Raw genomic sequence first — 20,005 nt, 5'->3', positions numbered from 1 at the left:
CTGGAGAAGTGATAACGCACCAATCGGGTCCTAACTGTAAATGTACATATTGGAGTCGATTGGCTGGTGCGTTATCACCTTGCACTTATCACTAGTTTATTACTTCTCCAGGCTTAATACATCTGCCCCAAATGTTTGAGAACCACTGCTCTGTTCTATTTGTGCACAGCTTCTTCAGCACTCCTACAATGTGCGGTGTCATTCTTAATGTTTCCCTGATGTGATGAATGCTAGAAAATGAGGTAGAAACGCTTCTGAAGCTGTAGAAGTGGGATCTTAAGAAGATACCTTGTGTTGTCAGCGTCACACTAATTTTTTTAATCAGCTTCAGCATGGTTGCAATATTAATGATTTAACCAGAACCAACCTTCTAATTTGCACAGAGAAACACCTTGTTACGTAGATTTTAATAGAGGATTATGAACATTTTAAATGGAGCGTTTAAGTGAAAGGGACATTAATACATTATATAAATTCACCAGCAAAGAAAGATAGTCAGAAAATACCTTGCAATGATCATTTGGATTAAAGCCACTTCCAGAACAAACAATGCATCAGACCTCTAAAAAAATACATGTAAAAAAATACGTAATCCGGTCAGAGTTTGTTGGAAGTGCGGAATGCCGGCTGATCTCTGACTTTTTTTTAAAGCAGCAATCATTTCAAGTCATGGTTTTGCTTTTGTAAAAGGATTGGAGCTTTAAAAAAAAAAAAAAAAAAAAAAAAAAGTCCAAGATCATCCCACACCTCCGGCAAACTCTGACCCCAATACATATGGCCCCTTGGGTCTCATTGCGTGGCACTTTCGCTCTCACCACGGTGATGTTCAACCTACACACACATGGAAGCAGGATCTGGAAAAATGTGCTGGACAAATAATTGACGGAGAGCTACACAGTATGAAAGTCTGAGAATAACGTTAGAAAAAAAAATTAAAATGACCGTTTAAAAACCTGTAAACTGACTACCATGGAGGAAAAAAAAAAAAAAAACCCAAAACCTGAATGACAGGTGATAAGTAAGGAGCCAAGCATCGTAATACATACTTCAGCACATTTAGGTTGAAGCCACCCATAACAATCAACAGAACATTCACTATGCAAAGACCAAATGCATCCTGGATGCATTAACAACATGAAGTTAAACAGGAATTCTCTTATTTTCATAAACCGTGAAAGTTCCAGGGAGAACGTGCAATCAGCGCTGCATCCTACTCTGACAATACTTTCCTATTATGTGCCGCATAAATCCCAATATTTTTTCAATAGTTTTTCATCTTTACGCCCTAATTTTACACATTCCAGCATGCCAAATGCTATAGGATTAGTGTAAAGGGCCCCATACACTAGACCGATAATACCAGATTTCAGCCCAATTCGGGAATTCGGCCTGATATATTGGGTGAAATCGGGCATTTTCGGTGTGCTTTTCCCCCGATCAGAGTCCCTGTGTGCATCGGATCGGATCCCCCTAGATACGACATATCACGAGTGCTGCACTCGTTATATGTCGGACCCAGCAGTAAATGGATGGGAAAGTAAAAGAAACATCGTTTGCAAAAAAACACTGCATACAATATATCTAATACTATCCTGCCAACGGGGAGGCTGCCGGGAGGTTGAAGTAAATCTTATATGACATGACGGACCGTCATGTTGTATAAGTGTATGGGGCTCTTAACTGTAAACAGCTACGCAGCATATACACCAGTGTTTCCCAACTTGAGTCCTCAGGGACCCCCCGATAGTGCACGTTTTACAGATCCAATAGTTGGTGCACAGGTGTATTCATTACTGGCTGATACTGAGGAGATCTGTAAAACGACGACTGTTAGGGGTCCGGAGGACTGGAGGTGGAAAACACGGATATACATCAGATATGTACAGAACATACCCACTACTGCAGACTTGGCCAACCTGTGGCTCTCCAACTGTTGAGAAACTACAAATTCCAGGATGCCCTGCCACAGTTATGCAATTAGGGAATGCTAAAACTGTGGCAGGGCATGCTGGAATGTATAGTTTCACAACAGCTGGAGAGGTTGGCCAAGCCTGCACTATTGCAATCGCCACGAAGAGCTTCTACAAGATGGCAGTCATCAAATATTTGGGAATCATGGATGGGGAGTATTTAGACAAATGGAAAGAAAACAGTAGCTTGTGCAAGCATTAATGACAGATTCCTCACTTAGAATAATGTTTGTTGATGAGTAACACATTTTTATTTTTATTCTTTTATCTGCCCTGGCTTCCTTTAGCCACCTACTATTAAAGTGTGAGTACGTAAACGTAGGAACCATCTATGCAAAACATAAGAACAAACATTACACCCAACCACCTCCCCATCTTGAGCTTTTGTTGATTAGACAGTATGATTGGCAAAGACAAAAAAAAAAAAACACACAACAACAACAACCACCACCACCACAATACACTTTGGGAAACTAAATATGCCCCTAAATATCAGAAAATATTTAATCACAATACGCATTTTTAATGTGGATGTGAAACTTTTTTGCCCAATTTCGTAATATAAAAATTTATTTTTTCAAGCAAATGTATTAAAAAGCTCTTACCAGGAGACAGGCTCTTATCGAAGAGCTAGAAGTAGTGTGATAACGTAATGTTATACTGCTTCCTGGTTTGGGTCCACAACAGCCAGCGGGCAGCTATCCGACCAAAGCATGTGTCACTGGCAAAATTTGCAAATTATCCCAAAATTCCAGGTCTGACCCGGGATTTGGAACACTGTTGCGATCCAAGTTGGCCCCCGTTCACAGCACTGATCCGACCCGGGTTGGCACCATTTAAATTGCACACGGGTGCCATGGAACTGTTCTGCCGGCATTTGGAAGGACATTATCTCCAAGTGAAGGGAATCTGGCTCTCCCTATTGTGTAAGGAGAGCCCCTTAAACCAGGTCCTTCCCATTTCAACCATGCAAGATGTCTGGGGAGCATTCCCGGGTCACTCGACCAGGTTTTTTTTCCCCATGGACCCTTCCACACAGAGCCACGACCCAGAGTAACCACGGTCGAAGCGGTAGTGTGAAAGGGGTATTAGTAGACCAGATGTTACTATAGGGTAATGCCATCTGGAAATGAAGTTATTCTATTGGGACCATACTCCAGAGTACTTCACATGCCAGAGCATGGCAAATAGGACAGTACCGCAGCCCACCCCATAGAAGCCTATGGGGGCTGCATTTGCAAATAAAAATGGAGGGACAGAAGATATTGGAAATAGCTACTGTTGATCGTATATCTGGGTGATACTTAATATTTTTGGTACCCCCAAAAACATCTGTTTTCAGGTAATATCCTGTAAATATTTAATGATAAATAGGCCCCCACATTGAGATCCTAAGGTTAGATTCCTAAAATGTGATTTAAAAATGAAGAAACAAGGAGGTGGAGATTCAGGTGGGTTGTACAGTTTGTGTCATAATGAAAAAGGTCCTTCAATCAAGCCAGGTATATCTATTATCTGCCAGTTCCCAGCTTCACCAAAAAAGAAGAAAGGCGCCTAAAAGAGAACCTATGTTGAGATGCTACTTGCTGCTCTCAAGATAGGGTATTAGCGACCCTATAAATAATGAACAAACAGAAAAAAAGAAGAGAGCGCAAATAGACTGAAATTAATCCATATTTAATGTAGCTAAAATATGCACATAAACCATACTTTAATCTATACCAATTGGCAAATAAATTTAAAACAGACTTAAAACATTAAAAATATATTTCATTTCATAGGATCCTTAACACTCAAGTCAACATATAATTCCACTTGGATAGTACCCTGGTAAATACCAGAATGGATGTTACAAGTGTCCTTAATAGAGTCAATATAGAAAGTGTCTAAGAGTAGCAAAAGACACGTATTAATATCCACCAATTGCGTTCTATGTAATACTTCATGTATCTATACCATGATCATGGTTACGGTTTCCTTTAGATAAGATGTTGAAACTGTTACATTATGTAACAAATGCACTGTTACTTCAAGTGGCTGTAAGTCAGTATATTAAATAGCAGGCTTTAGCTCGTAGCACACCGGGAGCGTCTTCGTCTGCTGCTCTTTACCTTAATCACTTAATAGTGTTCAGGGCGGTGATATCTTACCGCTTCCTTGGGTATTTAGATCCACGGCGCTGAGGCTAGACTCACCGCCTGGCGTGTTCAAAAGTAGTTGAAGCTGCGGCGCCTGTTGTGACCGCTGGCTCCAGGCGCGTGGTTGGCAGCCACGGTCCCTGCTTTGCAAAGGGGACCAATGCAGGTGGCTCCAGACCCACGGACCAAACTATCCAATAAAGTGGACGATATTGAAGATCAGTGGCTATTAAATCTGTGGAGAGTGCCTGGATCCTAGAAGCAACCCTGACGCGTTTCTCAACCGTCACACACTGGTTGTTTCTTCAGAGGGAAGGAATGATCCTATACTGTCAAATCTCCTTATTTAAGGAGACCTGTGGTAAATGGTAATTTATCTGTGATGACTTCTACTTGTCCTGTAGCCACTGGCCAGATAACTTGTCTTGTTTCCTGCTCAGTAAGATACCCGAGATGTTACTGTCTTTTGTAAAGTTTTGTGAAGATGAGAAATTCGGTCTACAGCTGCAGCCCAACAGAATCCAGGGGGCACATTTAATACAATTTTTACTAAAATAATGCAAAAAAAGGGTGTTTTTATGGGAAGCGGTTAAAATACCACTAGTCGGGATCCTGGCGGTCACAATGTAGACTCCGGGATTCAGGCAATCGGTGAAAGGCCGCCGCAGGAATACCACAGACACAGGCTCTTCTGCCCTCTTTGGGTGTCCTGTCCACGACACCCATTTAAGGAGAATAGAATCTGCGGCGAGCGCAGCGAGCCACCGTGCCCGCAGCGTGGCGATCACAGCAAGCACGCAAGGCGCTTTCCAGCAGTCGTCCTGCTGCCGGCATCCCGCTGTCGGGATCATGACAGCTGGGATCTCGTCCACCGGCATTTCACACGGATCTCATTTTCACATTATTTAAGTATCATTCAATGTATTAAAGGGCTTCTGAAGCAGTTTTCTGAAAAATCTGCTCCAAACACTCATTTGTTTTTAGCATTCCCCATACTTCTAAAAAGGGCAAGCGATGTGGCCGAATTTACTAAAAAAAAAAAAAAAAAAAAAACACACAACAACGCAGTGTGCCCTGTGATAATGCCATCTCCAGTTGGCGAAGTCACAGGGCAATACTGTGATATGCAGTTTTTTGCCCAGCTTCCTCTCCCCCTGGCAGAGAAATCGGTGCAAACACACAAACTGATCACCTGGAATTGGTGCTCTGGCGAGTGCTGCCGGGCACCAGGTCCTCCATGTGCTGCGCGGTGACCCCTGTGCAGTCAAGTGACTCTGCAAAGCAGCAGCTCACTTTACACCACTGGAGGTCACACGCAGCAGCAGGATCCGGCAGCCCCCTGGAGCAGTGGAAACTAGCTCCTCGGACTGGCAAGTACAAATCCCAGGGGGGGGGGGGGGTGCCCTTTTGTAGCGCGGAAGTAGTTGCGGCAAGAGGGGTGGGGTGTCCCGGCAACGTTGGTGGCGCATGTGCCGCAGGGCATTGGGATAGATATCGTCACCTGTCATCAGCATCATCATATGCTGATGGTGAAAAATCGTCCCCTAAGTAATCTGAATTCTGCCATGACTTTTCATAGACAATTCAGTTTATTGCAGAGTGGTTTATAGTTGATTGTTGTAGAATGTCAGATAGTGCTGAATTTATAGACTTTACCACATGATTTTTGCAAATACTTTCATTGTTCGCTATTGCCTGGGCATAAGAGACAAATATAAAGTGCCACGCCATAAAACTCACAACCTATTCAGGATGCAAGACCAATTTGCAAGTAGAACAATACAGAAAGCCTGGATAGGCGCAAGTGTGCATTTGCAGGATAGAAATACCCGGATATGAGCTCAGCACATGACAAGAATCAACAGAGGAGTGTCAAAGTAAAAAGACTGTTACTGGCCGCCAACAGTAAGGCTTTCCAGAAAGTCAACGTTCTAGAGATTATAAATGCAAACAGCGTATTTGCAGTCCTTTATGATAAGGCCATTCGTCTTAACTGTGTGTAAGTGACCAGGATATGCAACAACGACAAAAAAAAACACACACACACACACACACACACACCCTTAGAACCAACATGCATAATATTTAAATCAATTCAAGAAACCATTAGTTCTATGGAAAATTATTATGTTTACTTATAATTTGTTGCCAACCATAACAGATGCTTTACACTACTTAAAATTTGGGGCTAAGACGCATTCAGGGCTCTTACAGGTTAGATCACTAGTTGGTGCATTAATATATAACAAGGATCCAAAAATAGTTAATGCAAGAGTCGAATAAACGCGACACAAAAGGACAGGAGCTGTCCAAATCCTCAGTTACACAGGTAATTACACTAACTTTGCCATGAAGCACAAAACTCAAACAACTAAAATACGAAGTCATATTGTTATGCCTTCTACACTTAAACAGGAGCCGCTGTATTCCATAGGGCAGGAAAAAAAAAAAATAATAATAATAATAATAATAATAATAATATATATATATCCATCTATCTATCTATCCATATACACACACACTTCACAATTGTAATATATATATATATATATATATATATATATATATATATATATTTTTTTTTTTTTTTTTACACACACTCATTTTCAACACAGAAAGGGTAGATCACCATTCATTCTCCTAATACTTAAACCAGTGGTTCCCAAACTTTTTTTAATCACAGCACCCTAGAGTATCAGCACCCCTAGCCTAAAAAGTGTTTTTATTGATAGCTTGAATAAAAATACTAAAAATGTCAATTGTTCCTACCTGTTATCCTTAGGTTAAGTTATGTGGTGTACAGTTGGGCTTCTCACTGTCCAGATTGTCAGTCACCATCATTGGTTTTGCCCATCACCAGGACTATAAATACTTTGATTTGGTCCTGAGCCACCAACCAAGGCACCCCTGCAAGCACCTCATGGCTCCCTATTTAGAAACCACGACTTAAATATTTTCAGGGCAACACCATAGTCCTACAGCAGAGCTGGCCAAACCAATCCTCGAGATCTACCAACAGATCACATTTTCCAGATCACCTAGATGCTGTATAGGTGTATGCATTACTAATTAAGATGTGCTGCAGTCATTCCTAACTGACAAATCTACAGATCTCCAGGAGTCCTGGAAAACATGAACTGTTGGTAGATCTCGAGGACCGGTTTGGCCAGCCCTGTCCTACAGTGTTTAGGGGTATGGGCCAGAAGCTGGTGCTATATTAGAATGGTCCTGTTTCTTTTATGCTGCTTTCAGATCGCAAATGCCGGATCCCACCGGGTAAGAGAAACTTGTCCTTACCGGGTGGGATCCGGCATTTGCGCTACTTTGCTGGCTTTCCGACCCGGCAATATACCGGGTCAGTTGCCATAGCAGTGGAGGGCGCAGCAGCAGCGGAGGTGGATGCGGCGCTGGGAGATGAGCTCATCTCCTGCGCCGCCTCTCCCTATGCTGTGAATGGGAGCCGTGTCGCATCGGAACGGCTCCCATTCACACTGCACCTGACCCGGTATTCAACCCGGTAATAACCCTTTTTTACCGGGTTGAATTACCGGGTCAGGCGACCCGCTAATTCAAAGGAGCTTTCACATCGCACACTGACCCGTTTCGACACGGCAATATGCCGTGTCGATACCGGGTTATTTGTGCGATGTGAAAGGGGTTTTAGTGTGTTTTCAAGGAGAGGCCAAAAGTAATATCTGTTGCACAGTAGTAAACACATTTAATTGATATAACAGAAGGATACAACTCTCCATTGCAGCGACATCCAGCTCACCCGTCTCACTTGATCCTGGACAGCATTTCTTAAATTCTTTTCTCAAGTCAAAAAAGGAATAGAAGCATTCAGGAAGAAGTATATTCTGAAAGGCAAAAACAATAAGACTATGATGAAAGCGGTGTAAGTAGCTGCATGCAAGCAATGAGCCATACATTCTGTAGTGAGATAACTACATTAGGTTTTATTATTGAACAACTTTGTCATCATACCCTTTTTATTACACTCATTAATAAAAGTAACATCTGACTATACAATCAGTATAAATTATTTAACCCTCACATTCTTAAACTATCACTGAAATTATGTATTCCATGTCACATCCCAAAAAGTTAGAAAGGAAAAAAACTAAAATAAAAAAATAAAAAGGGGATACATTTATAGTGAGCCAGTGGAGAAGTTGCCCCAACCAATCAGCTGCTCTGTATAAATTTAATAATCTGCAAATTATAAATGTTACTTCAACGCAGATTGGTTGCCAAGGGTAACTTCTCCACACTTTTCACTGCTTCATAAATAGACCCCCAAGTCATTGGACACCAACTTTTTGTCAAGATAAGCGGCTGTGATGTCCCCCGGTGGGTAATTTCTGCTTACTCCTTTACTACACAGATTTGGGGGGGGGGGGGGGGGTAGGGGGTGGGAGGAAATAGTGAGATGGAGTGTGAGGGCGATCACTAGAAAGGGGCACTGGGCTGAATGAAGGTGCCCTGGTACACGACTTCCAGGGTGGTAGGGCATGTTTAATTCGCGAATGAGGAGCGGATAGTAAATATTTATCATTTTCTGGTGGGAGGACAACTTTGACCATAGACATCTCTAGTTCCAGGGGTTGATTTCTTAGCTTTCAATTGGATAACACACTAGAGAGACCCACCTTTCAGGACATACTAGGGTCTTAGAGATAAGCATTTGGGGGCCAGAGATATCCACCAACGAAAATATAAAACCGCATTGAAGGTGTGGTGAGCTGGAACAGGGACAGACTGCTTAAAGGTTGATATCTCAGGTTCTGGCCAAGACAGAGACAAGCTGCCAGTGTACATCAAAAAAATATAGAGTCCCAGCATTTGGATTATAATATGCTCAGAAAAAAAAAAAAAAAAAAACACAGACAGAACCAGAGATATCTGGCTGGGAAGAGCAATCAACAGGCTCAGATGGGGACCACTGCTTTGAAGTTGGATATAACCGTTTCCCTAGGGCTAGGGTGGCCAATCCAGCGATCAGGATTGGCGGGATCCCGGGATTTAGGCCTAACATTGTCTGGGATTCAATCCAGCGTTTGGAGTTTCCAATCCTGGGGATTTCAGGATTAGAAAGCCACCTTGTTTAAGGCCAGGCAGCGTTGAGCATCCTCAGAAGGCTCAGACGCTACCCAGCTCCCGGCTCCCCCCAGCTGTGCAGCGTGAAGTCAGTTCACGTTGCACAGTCCGACGCCAACCGCCCGCGCTGCCCGGATTGCACTACACCGCCTGCACTCCCAGAGGATGGTGTGCAGTTCTGTGGGCTGGGCGGGCCCAGGAAAGGGGTGGGGGTAATTAAGATTTTAATAACTTCAACCCAATCCCAGGATTGGTCATTATTCAATCCAGATACTAGAGATTGGGAAAAGAAAAGAAAAAAAAAAAAAAAAGGCCTGGGATTGGCCTCCCTACCTAGGGCTGATTTAAAAAAAAAAAAATGGTATCTCCAAAAAGAGGGGGCCCTCAGCTATCACCGGGTCCCTTATACTCCTGGGGCCCTTGGGGCAACTACCCATTAAGCCCAATGGAAAAGACGGCCCTGCTTATAAAGCTCACCCCAAAACTTTTAGAAAATGGGGATTCAGGTTATATGTGGTCAGGATGTAGACGCTACACACAATCAGAAGAAAACTAAAAATGACATGTCATATTGCCTTGTATTTTCATCTCCATTAGGATTTGAAAACAAATCTGTAGCGGAGGCTTCAATCCCCATCACAAGTCTTCATATTACCAGGTTTATAAATACTAACCACAAGATAGAGAACTCATTCCTATGAAACCAGTGGTACTTAACATTTTGAGTACCTAACAAATATGGACCAATCGCTTCATGTTTAGAATTGCAGTACGTACTATACAAACACACTACCAGCAAAACGTTCCAAGAACTTAACACACATTACACAGTTCATAAGCAAGGATGAAGAAAGAACAAAAAAGCACAACACACTCATCCAACAAGGTCAACCTTTCATAGAACTTGTAATATTGTTTATCCAAGGAAAACCCAAGTAAACGCCCCAGTGTGACAGATACCAATTTAGATTGAGACGGGGTAATAAAGATTTCGACTGACCAAAAAAACAAAACAAATTAAGAATAACTACAATTGGATAAATTCCTTCAGTCAATCAAGGTCACACCATAAAAGAAGTCTAATAATTAAAGCTATGCAATATTTCCTCTAAAACATCCAACTTGATTTTTTAGAAATCTGAATTTCATATTGCCCTCTCCACTCCTTGATGGATTTGATAATTTCTTGTGTACCCCATTTATCATGCCAATCCTGCATGAGGCACTGACTGGTGAACTCGTGATTACGTTTGCAAGGACACAGCTGCATACTACCATGAGATAACGGGCAAGAGCAAGGTAGATTACTCCTGGTTCTCTGTTTGCCCACTTGTATGAAAAGGTTGATTACACTAAAGTTTGCATTCTAGAAAATATTTGAGGGCAACAAAAGACACCGGGTTTTCATTATATTGAAGCCCAAAGGGCAAGCATACCCCATATACAGGATGTGCTATAGCTAACATCTAGGCCAGTGCATATCTAATTCTGTCCTCAGAATACAATAAAAGTCCAGCTTTTAAGAATATCCATGAACAGATGGTTAGAGCAATATGACTGAGGTTCTAATTATGACATCTGTGCTAAAGCATGGATATCCTTAAAACCAGGCCTGTTAATGTGTTTTGAGGACCAAAAACAATAGCACAATGGTAACACTAGTTTTGCCTTTTTCTGCATCCAAGAAACCATGTTATTCAGCTTCAGGCTAACAAGTAAGCAATCAAATTCTGGTCCAGTCTGCTTATAACATTGGGGCAGATGTATTAAGCCTGGAGAAGTGATAAAGCAGTGATAAGTGCAAGGTGATAACGCACCAGCCAATCATCTCAAATATGTAAATTGGAGTTAACGCACCAGCCAATCGGCCCCCATCACCTTGCTCTTATCACTTCTCCAGGCTTAATACATCTGCAACACTAGTATGCCATGTATTGTGTACTTAGCATTGTTCTTAGCCAGGGGTGTAGCGAGGGTGGCTCCAGTGGAGCGCAAGTTCCAGGCGCTGGAAAGGTTAGCGGTTGTACAGCCACCTGAACCCCCCCCCCCCTCACTATACCACGGACAAAGGAAGAAGAAGCAAAGGGATGCACGCCGACTCAGAGATTAGGTAAGGAACAGGGCAGGCCAGAGGCACCAGCAGGAGACACCAACAGCCATCACATGCCTGAGCTCTGCCGCCCTCTTTATATGTCCTACTGCTTGTAGCTGTACAGCAGGGTTACTTCTGTCCTGCTACACCATTCTCTGCCCTAGCTGATGCAGCACCTCTCTCTGCCTTAACTGCTGCGTCACTTCTCTCTGCCCCAGCTGTTGCAGCACCACTCTCTATATTGATGCTGCAGCACCACTGTCTGCCCCAGCTGCTGCTGCAGCACCTCTCTCTGCATTAGAAGCTGCAGAGTAACAGGTATAAGCGGCTCTATTGTGGCATAATGTGTATAAGTGTCTCTACTGTGTGGCATAACGTGTATAAGGGGTACTACTGTGTGGTGTAATGGAAATTGGTACTATTATATGACCACACTCCTATATTTTTGGTGTGCACTGTCCCTATTTTAAACATAGGGGGGGGGGGGGCAAAGGAAACTTTACGTATTTATTTTTAGCAATTTTAATTTATTGAAGCATGTATACATTACATATCAAAAGCAATTTTGACATACGTGACATTACTTACAAAAAAAAAAAACCTTGACATGTACAAAAATGGTATTATGCGATATATTACGGCAGTGATTTTCTACGTTTTTCAACTCGCGGCACACAGATAAGACTTTAAAACTGACAAGGCACACCATCAGTGCCCCACGGGGGAAAAAAGCATTGGCCCCCACAGTAATTAAACAAACACAATGGACCCCAAAGTAATACACAATGGGTCCCGCGTTAATAAAAAAATGCTTCAACTCCCACGGTAATAAAACAGATTTATAATAATGGGATGCAGTTAATATACCAGCTGTCGGGATCCCAGCATTCAGAAGACCGATGCCAGAATCCCGACAGCCAGTGAAAGTAGAAAAAAAGTGGTATGCTGACCTCTGCAGGGTATTCCCACTTGGTTGGTGGGTCCACATCATCAACTGAGTGGGCATAAAACCTGTGGCAAGCGAAGCGAACCACCGGGCCTGAAGAGTGGTGAGCGCAGCAAGCCCAGGAGGGGTCTCGCTGGCAGGATTCCAACAGACAGGATGTTGCTGTTGGTATACCGGCAGCCAGCATCCCATTTGTTGGTAAAACATATCAATTCCATAATAATGCCACACATTTCCCCCCCCCCCCCCCCGTTTTTCCACCACACACTGTCCCCCATAATAATTCCACTCATAATAATTCCACTCACTGCCCCCCCCAGTATTTCCAAACATTGCTTGCCCCCACCCCACAGTAATTCCACGCAAATTTTTTTTTTTTTTAATTATATAACCTGCAGCTGTGATGAGCGCTGAGAAGGCAGCATGGAGAAGCATGGATGGAGGAGCAGCAGTGGCCAGTGGGCTGCAGGGCACTCCAGGCAGGAATGCGACGTGGCATGCATGACCTATGAGTCACCATAGGTCACGGGCCACTTGCAAACGTGCTCAGCACTGCCCAAGCTGGCTATGGATTGCTGCGGGCGGTGGGTCTCACTGACTGGAGGGCGGCAACGGTAGGTGACAGCATGCATCTTTGGCTGGTGCTGGCACACCTAGAGACAGCTGGCGGCACACTAGTGTGCCGCTGCACATTGGTTGAATATAGCTGTAATACGGTATTAATCACAAATGTAAACATGCACCCAATTCAGTAAGGGGAGGGGGCACCAAAACATACCCTTGCACCAGGCACCAAGCTACACCTCTGTTCTTAGCATGGACTATAAATATTTAATCCCACAGAAATCCACACTTCTTTACATCTCTCTGTAGTAATTAACTATTCTGTGCAACGTTAATAACTCTGGCAAAATAAGGACACTATATTGTAGATCATAGGTCTTCACTCTCGGCCCTCCAGCTGCTGTGGAGCTACACATACCAGCATGCCCTGCCACAGTTTTGCTATTAAGGAAGGCTTAAACGGAGACAGGGCATGCTGGGATGTGTAGTTCCACAGCAGCTGTAGGGCAGAGGTTTAAGACCCATGTTCTAGATAATCTCCAAAATGCAATAAGACTGGTAATGACAGAGCTCAATGCCGACTAAAGCAGTACAACATGTATAACTTAGTCCAATCTGAATATATTACTTATTATAGTTTGTTTGCTCTGTATGGAGCTGCAAAGGTTTGTGGTGCTTCATAAAACTACCACCACGTGCCTGGGATACCAATTTACAGTGATTTAATCTGGGTACACAAGAGACTATATACAAACAACGTGATGGTCGTCCAAATTTGCCTTGAACTCCTGGACAAAACGATATAGGGGGGTCATGCAGACCCAATAGCACGCTGCCTTTTTTCCCAGCCATGCGATCGGGTCTGAACAGTGCATGCACAAAGCCCACAAGGCGCAAGCGCAACGGCCATCGCCGAGCAGTGATGGTAAGAATGAAGAAAGCGTTCGTAGCAGCAAACGCAAGAAGATTTAGAGGAAGAGGCCGTCCGGGGGGGGGGGTGCATACACCCTGTGCAATCTGTCAAACGACCGAACTTTATATTGTTTGTTCGGTAGTTTGGTCGTTCATGATATATGGAGTTATACATGTAGGAAGTGCGTACACACTGCATGATTTGAACAAAATCGTTGACAATATCGACAGACTGGTAGATGAGACAAAACGACTCGCGGGAGCACACGTGCTAGTGCGTAAACACTGGACGATGTGGTCTATTTGTCATTCCAATTCGGCTCTAAAAGATATTCTAATTTTCCGTCTAATGCGTACCCAGCTCGCCTCCATAAGGACCGTCTTTCCAGCTGGCCTATCAGGGTACAATGTTATAGACTACAGTCTCAGGATTCTTCTCATTTTAAAAAAAAAGTGCTAGAAAATGTCAGGAAGAAGCTTTGTGTACAGACAGATTTAACATACTGCATGACAGCCTAAAGTCCACAAAGCAGACACTGAAAAAGCCCGCGTCTAACAATCTCCATATGGCTAGCCTGGTTTGCAGTTAAAATGGCGGCTGTTGGGATCGCGGCGTTAAGGATACCGGCGATTTGCAATATATATTGGAATCTAGTCCTAGGACCGAAACAATGTGATCGTTTTAGATTTTGGAGCCTCCTACCCACTACTGAAACAGTAGGCTGCTGTGCATCTGTAATCTGCATCTATACTTAAAGGGAGTGCAGAGTTTACTCAGTCAAGTGCCCACAACAAAAGGTCTAAAAAAGGTGGCCAGCCATCCGTGCCACCGCTGCAACAGCTGTTCCTGCATGTACACAGTACTCAATAATACTGTAGCTTTGCACAGTCGGACTGAAGGGCCCACCGGGGTCAAGCAGTGGTACATACCCATGCTTAGGGGCGTGGCCAGCCTCCAGAGGGAGTGCAGTGTTTACTCAGTCAAGTGCCCACAACACAGGTCTAAAAGGTGACCAGTCTGTCTCCAACCCCCCCTCCACCCCCCCCAAAAAAAAAGGAGAGAACACATTTTTCCTTATTAATATGGGATAAATTGTACGACACCCCTTTATAAAGTAATCAAAATAAGCAACCAAGCTATAGATGTGCTGGAAAGTCTACACTGGCAGCAGCTACAGATAAGGAACCATTCCTTTTTGTCTTAGAATCCGCTTAACTGCCCTGAAAGCTGCACTAACACTATGCCAAGCAGGGAAACCAGTCATGCCTGTAAGACTCGCTGCAACCGCCTCACTTTCTTATACACCTGCACAGCCAAATACTAAGTAGTATGAGGACTGTTTGCTTCACACATGTGCTCTTATGGGCAACCAACATGCTTTGCAATGATATCAGCCAACATGTACAAGGTAGCAGGTCTACAAACACTTGCTGGGACATGAGGGAAGGAAAGCCTAACATTAGACCATCGTGCCAAGCAGTGGCGCAAGTTTATCCCAGTTGCCCGGAGGCAAGAAAAATATTGGTCCGTCCCCCCCCCCTATATATCATCCGTGAGCCAATAAGATGTCATTTTGAGATCAGAGTAAAACCGAACCCGCTCATCTCTGATTCTAACTACAGTATATGAAGCTACTACAAAACCGTTGCAACTAGGCAGATCTATGTAGTGTACAGGCACACACTACATAGATCTGCTCAGTCACTCACAATGCTGATTATTTCTCTGACAATTAATTTGCAAGTGTCATATCCAGGATTAGAACCCACAACTTTTTACACTGGAAGCATGCACCTTACTGGTGGAGAGATCTGCTCTTGCATAGGAAGTATGAGAATTCTAACTACATGAAGTTTCGTGTAATTGTCAGAGAATAACTTCATATAGTTAGAATTCTCATGTTTCCTCTATAGGAGCAAATAGCTTCATCAGTAAGTTGTCTGCTTCCAGTGTATCTATAATAAAGAGGGTGAGATTTGTAAGGTGTAGTGACTAGTGGGGAAGTCCGCTACGGAAGAGATACCGGCTGCTGTCAATTAATTTAATGGATTAATGTCGCTAAACACAGAACAGGAGGAGAGGTGCCCCCCTTCAAAGCAGGAGCCCGGCGGCAGCTGACTCCGTTGCCTCCCAGAGTTCTGACTCTGGTGCCAAGATTGCTTAAGAAAATCAGTGACAACAGATCAAAATGTACTCTTATACACATCTGTTGAAAGCTTCAGCTTGTTCTAAGACCTGAACGACTGGGTCGGGAGGCTGCACACAGGATACAGGATCAGTTGTGTAAGGGAAGGAGGAGAACTGAAACAATATCCAGATTCTAAAGTTTATCCCACTAATTCTGCAGGCTACAAGACAGGCAGTAGCTTAATAAATTATATACTTTTCAGATTTTAATATTTTACTTTTTGATGCAGTGTCTTTACAGTTTGCTTCATGTGATTAGACTCTCTAAACTTAGCTGGGGGATGGGCATAAAAAATTACCAGTAATGAAAATGGGTAATAGATATTGAAATATTGCTCCGTTTCCGCTAGGGTACCTCAATTCACTGAGAGTTCACAGTGAACGGAAACCTGTCTATATATGGAATGCCATGGATGTTGCAAGATTGGCTGGGTTTTCGGGCGATAAGCACAGATCAGCAAGATCCACACTATTTGTGTACTGATCTTTTGGATCATTTGCCTATAGATTAGTCAGATAATTGTTATATTTAATTCTTTAAAATATGATAATTTTACTATTCAAGTAAATGTTGCAATATCGATCTAGAAGAATTACATTTTTCAGGTTTAAAAGGATGTATTGCCAGTTTTGAGAATGTTGGCGTTAGGGAAGTAGAGTACATATACACCTTATTGTGACACACTGTAATATTGGTTTAAAAAAGGAAAAGTCACCAGTGTGTTTAAATGACTTTCTGGAGGCTGTTGATAGTTCAGGAAGGAATGTGTATAAAGCCCCACAGGGAGAAAGCTGCAGGTTTTACATAATTATTTGATTTACTATGGGCAAAAATCACAAAACCAGTTTTGCTTTACTGAAAAGGTCACTAAAAATTGCTGGCGGGGGAAAACAGACGGAACATACATAAAGGCGTTCCTGGTTTTATGTGCCACTGCATGGAATTACACCATACTAAGATTTCCCACCTGTATACTTAACCCAAATTCTAGCCCTGGTCACTTTAGATTAGATCACGGTACTGGCTATTTTGCCATTCAACCAGGTCCTGCCCTCATGTCCAGGACTATTCCCTAAAACTAGACACAACATAACCAATACAAACATATACTGCATCCGGAAAGTATTCACAGCGCTTCACTTTTTACAACATTTTGTAATGTTACAGCATTATTCCAAAATGGAAAAAATTGTTTTTCCCCTCAACATTCTACACACAATACCCAGAGCCGGATTAAGGGGGGAAGTTTCCGAGGGGTTAAGTATCCCTGGGCCCCCTGGCCAGAGCTACTTTGGAGCCGTCTCCCCTCTCCATCCTTCGCTGGCAGCAGCGGAGGCTGGAGATTACAGTTTAATTCTGCGTGGTGCGCTGTCCGAAAGGAGGGGAGGGGGAGAAGAGATGCTGCACACCTGACAACACACAGCTGCGGCACCTGCTTTTAAGTCACTACTCTCCTCCCCCCTGGCAGCCTGAAACCCTGCTGCCCGACAGCCTGCCCCAAAGTCTCCTCCCCCCCCCCCCCACGACACCGCAGCCTGAAACTCTTCTGCCCCGACAGCCTGCCCCGAAATCTCCCTTAACCACCACACACCCCGCAGCATAAAACCCTCCCTTCCCAACAGCATGCCACAAAGTCCCCCCCCCCCCCCCCACCCCCACCCTGTGTTGGCTGCTTGCCTGCATTCTGTTCCACCCTAGCAAGGAGCCTTACCAGAGTCCAGCCCCAGCAAATCAGTGAGGAGCAGGAAATGGTGCAGCAGCAGCGCCAGGGAGAACCCGTTATAAAGGTGCGTTAAGTGATCAGCCTCATTGTGTTGGAAGGGAGGGGGCGACACAGTAGGCACATCCAGGAGGTAGTTGCTGACCAGAAGGGGAGGCTCCCCCCCCTGCCTTAAGTGCCCTGGTCCCCCTGAATGCTTAATCCGGCCTTGACAATACCCCATAATGACAACGTGAAAAAAGTTGAGATTTTTAGAAATATGTTCATAAGTATTCACAGCCTTTGCCATGAAGCTCAAAATTAAGCTCCGGTGCATCCTGTTTCCACTGATCATCCTTGAGATGTGGTAAATTCAGTTGATTGGACATGATTTAGAAAAGGCACACACCTGTCTATATAAGGTCCCACACTTGACAGTTCATGTCTGAACACAAACCAAGCATGAAGTCAAAGGAATTCTCTGTAGACCGAGACAGGATTGTCTCGAGGCACAAATCAGGGGAAGGGTACGGAAAAATATCTGCTGCTTTGAAGGTCCCAATGAGCACAGTGGCCTCCATCATCCGTAAATGGAAGAAGTTCGGAACCACCAGTACTCCTCCTAGAGCTGGCCGGCCATCTAAACTGAGTGATCGGGGGAGAAGGGTCCTAGTCAGGAAAGTGACCAAGAACCCAATGGTCACTCTGTCAGAGCTACATCATTCCTCTGAGAAGTGAGGAGGACCTTCCAGAAGGACAAGCATTACTGCAGCAATCCAACAATCAGGCCCTTATTGTAGAGTGGCCAGACAGCAGCCACTCCTTAGTAAAAAGCACATGGCATCCCACCTGGAGTTTGCTAAAATGCACCTGAAGGACTCTCAGACCATGAGAAACAAAATTCTCTGGTCTGATGAGACAAAGATTTAACTCTTTGACGTGAATGCCAGGGGTCATGTTTGTAGGAAACCAGGCCCAGCTCATCACCAGGCCAATACCATCCCTACAGTGAAGCATGGTGGTGGCAGTGTCATACTGTGGGGATGTTTTTAATTGGCAGGAACTGGGAGACTAGTCAGGATAGAGGGAAAGATGAATGCAACAATGTACAGAGACAACCTAGATGAAAACCTGCTACAGAGCGCTCTTGACCTCAGACTGGGGCGACGGTTCATCTTTCAGCAGGACAACGACCCTAAGCACACAGCCAAGATATCAAAGTAGTGGCTTCAGGACAACTCTGTGAATGTCCTTGAGTGGCCCATCCAGAACCCAGACTTGAATCCAATTGAACATCTCTGTAGAGATCTGAAAATGGCTGTGCACCGACGCTTCCCATCCAACCTGATGAAGCTTGAGAGGTGCTGCAAAGAGGAATGGGCGAAATTTGCCAAAGAAAGTTGTGCCAGCTTGTGGCATCATATTCAAAAAGACCTAAGGCTGTAATTGCTGCCAAAGGTGCATCAACAAAGTATTGAGCAAAGGTTGTGAATACTTGTATACATGTGATTTCTTCATTTTTTTTATTTGTAATACATGTAAAAAAAAAAATAATGAAAAAAAAAAATTAATGTTGTCATTATGGGGTATTGTGTGTAGAATTTAGAGGGAAATTTTTTTTTATTCCATTTTGGAATAAGGCTGTAACATAACAAAATGCGGAAAAAGTGAAGCGTTGCGAATCCTTTCCGGATGCACTGTACATTTATAAAACCATTGTGTAGGCCTATTAATATTTGAACCAATAGACTTGAGTTATGGAAATGCAGAGGTTTGGTAACGTAAAATAAAAGCATGAGTTGCATGAAAATAAGGGTCAGGCGAGGAATAGTTGGAAGAATAAAAAAATGTTTTTAGCAATGAGAGTTAAAGGGGGGGGGTTGTCTGGAGAGATAATAGGATGTGTGTGGTGATATCACTCCAGATGCACTGTGGCACCCAAACTCGTCAATTACAATAATCACACATATGCAATGTGCAGATGGACCACTCAGTGAACGTATATAGAGGCAGATTTGTATATACCATTAAAGATAACCTAAAACATAAATTACAGTCTCATATTGCGCAATAAGAAATTTTAGTTTGCGGTTTAGCAAATGACCCCGTGGCACCAAATAAGAACCTGAATCAGGTTGCTTAATATGCTTAAAGTAGTTTAATAATGACCCATGGATGCAGTTACTACGGGATCCAGTTAGCATAACGGCATTAGGGGTGCCGGCAGTCAGAATCCCGACAACGATCATAATGCACTGGAATCCTGACTGTCAGCATATCCATCGTAAGTATGAGTGTAAGAGTTCCGCTACACGAGGTGGGTGTTTAGATTTAGGCACTTCAGGGAAGGGTAGGGTTATGCACCAAGGGAGGGAAGGTAAAGGTTATGCACCAAGGG

The 20,005-nt window shown here is 43.6% G+C and overlaps 1 protein-coding gene across 3 annotated transcripts in view; it reads right to left on the bottom strand.

Moving 5' to 3' along the window:
• The window catches only part of ESRP1 (epithelial splicing regulatory protein 1), a 70,036-nt gene that overhangs the window by 38,548 nt on the left and 11,483 nt on the right, over positions 1-20,005 (bottom strand). For all 3 annotated transcript variants that reach the window (XM_063924119.1, XM_063924121.1, XM_063924120.1), the window contains exon 4: positions 7,851-7,965. In XM_063924119.1, coding sequence (XP_063780189.1) covers positions 7,851-7,965 — 115 coding nt within the window. The remainder of the gene's footprint in view (positions 1-7,850; positions 7,966-20,005) is intronic.

The sequence above is a fragment of the Pseudophryne corroboree genome, chromosome 5 (genome assembly GCF_028390025.1).
Source record: "Pseudophryne corroboree isolate aPseCor3 chromosome 5, aPseCor3.hap2, whole genome shotgun sequence".
Taxonomy (NCBI): domain Eukaryota; kingdom Metazoa; phylum Chordata; class Amphibia; order Anura; family Myobatrachidae; genus Pseudophryne; species Pseudophryne corroboree.
Note: the sequence above shows the minus strand (reverse complement) of the source record. Positions and strands in the feature narration are given on the sequence as shown.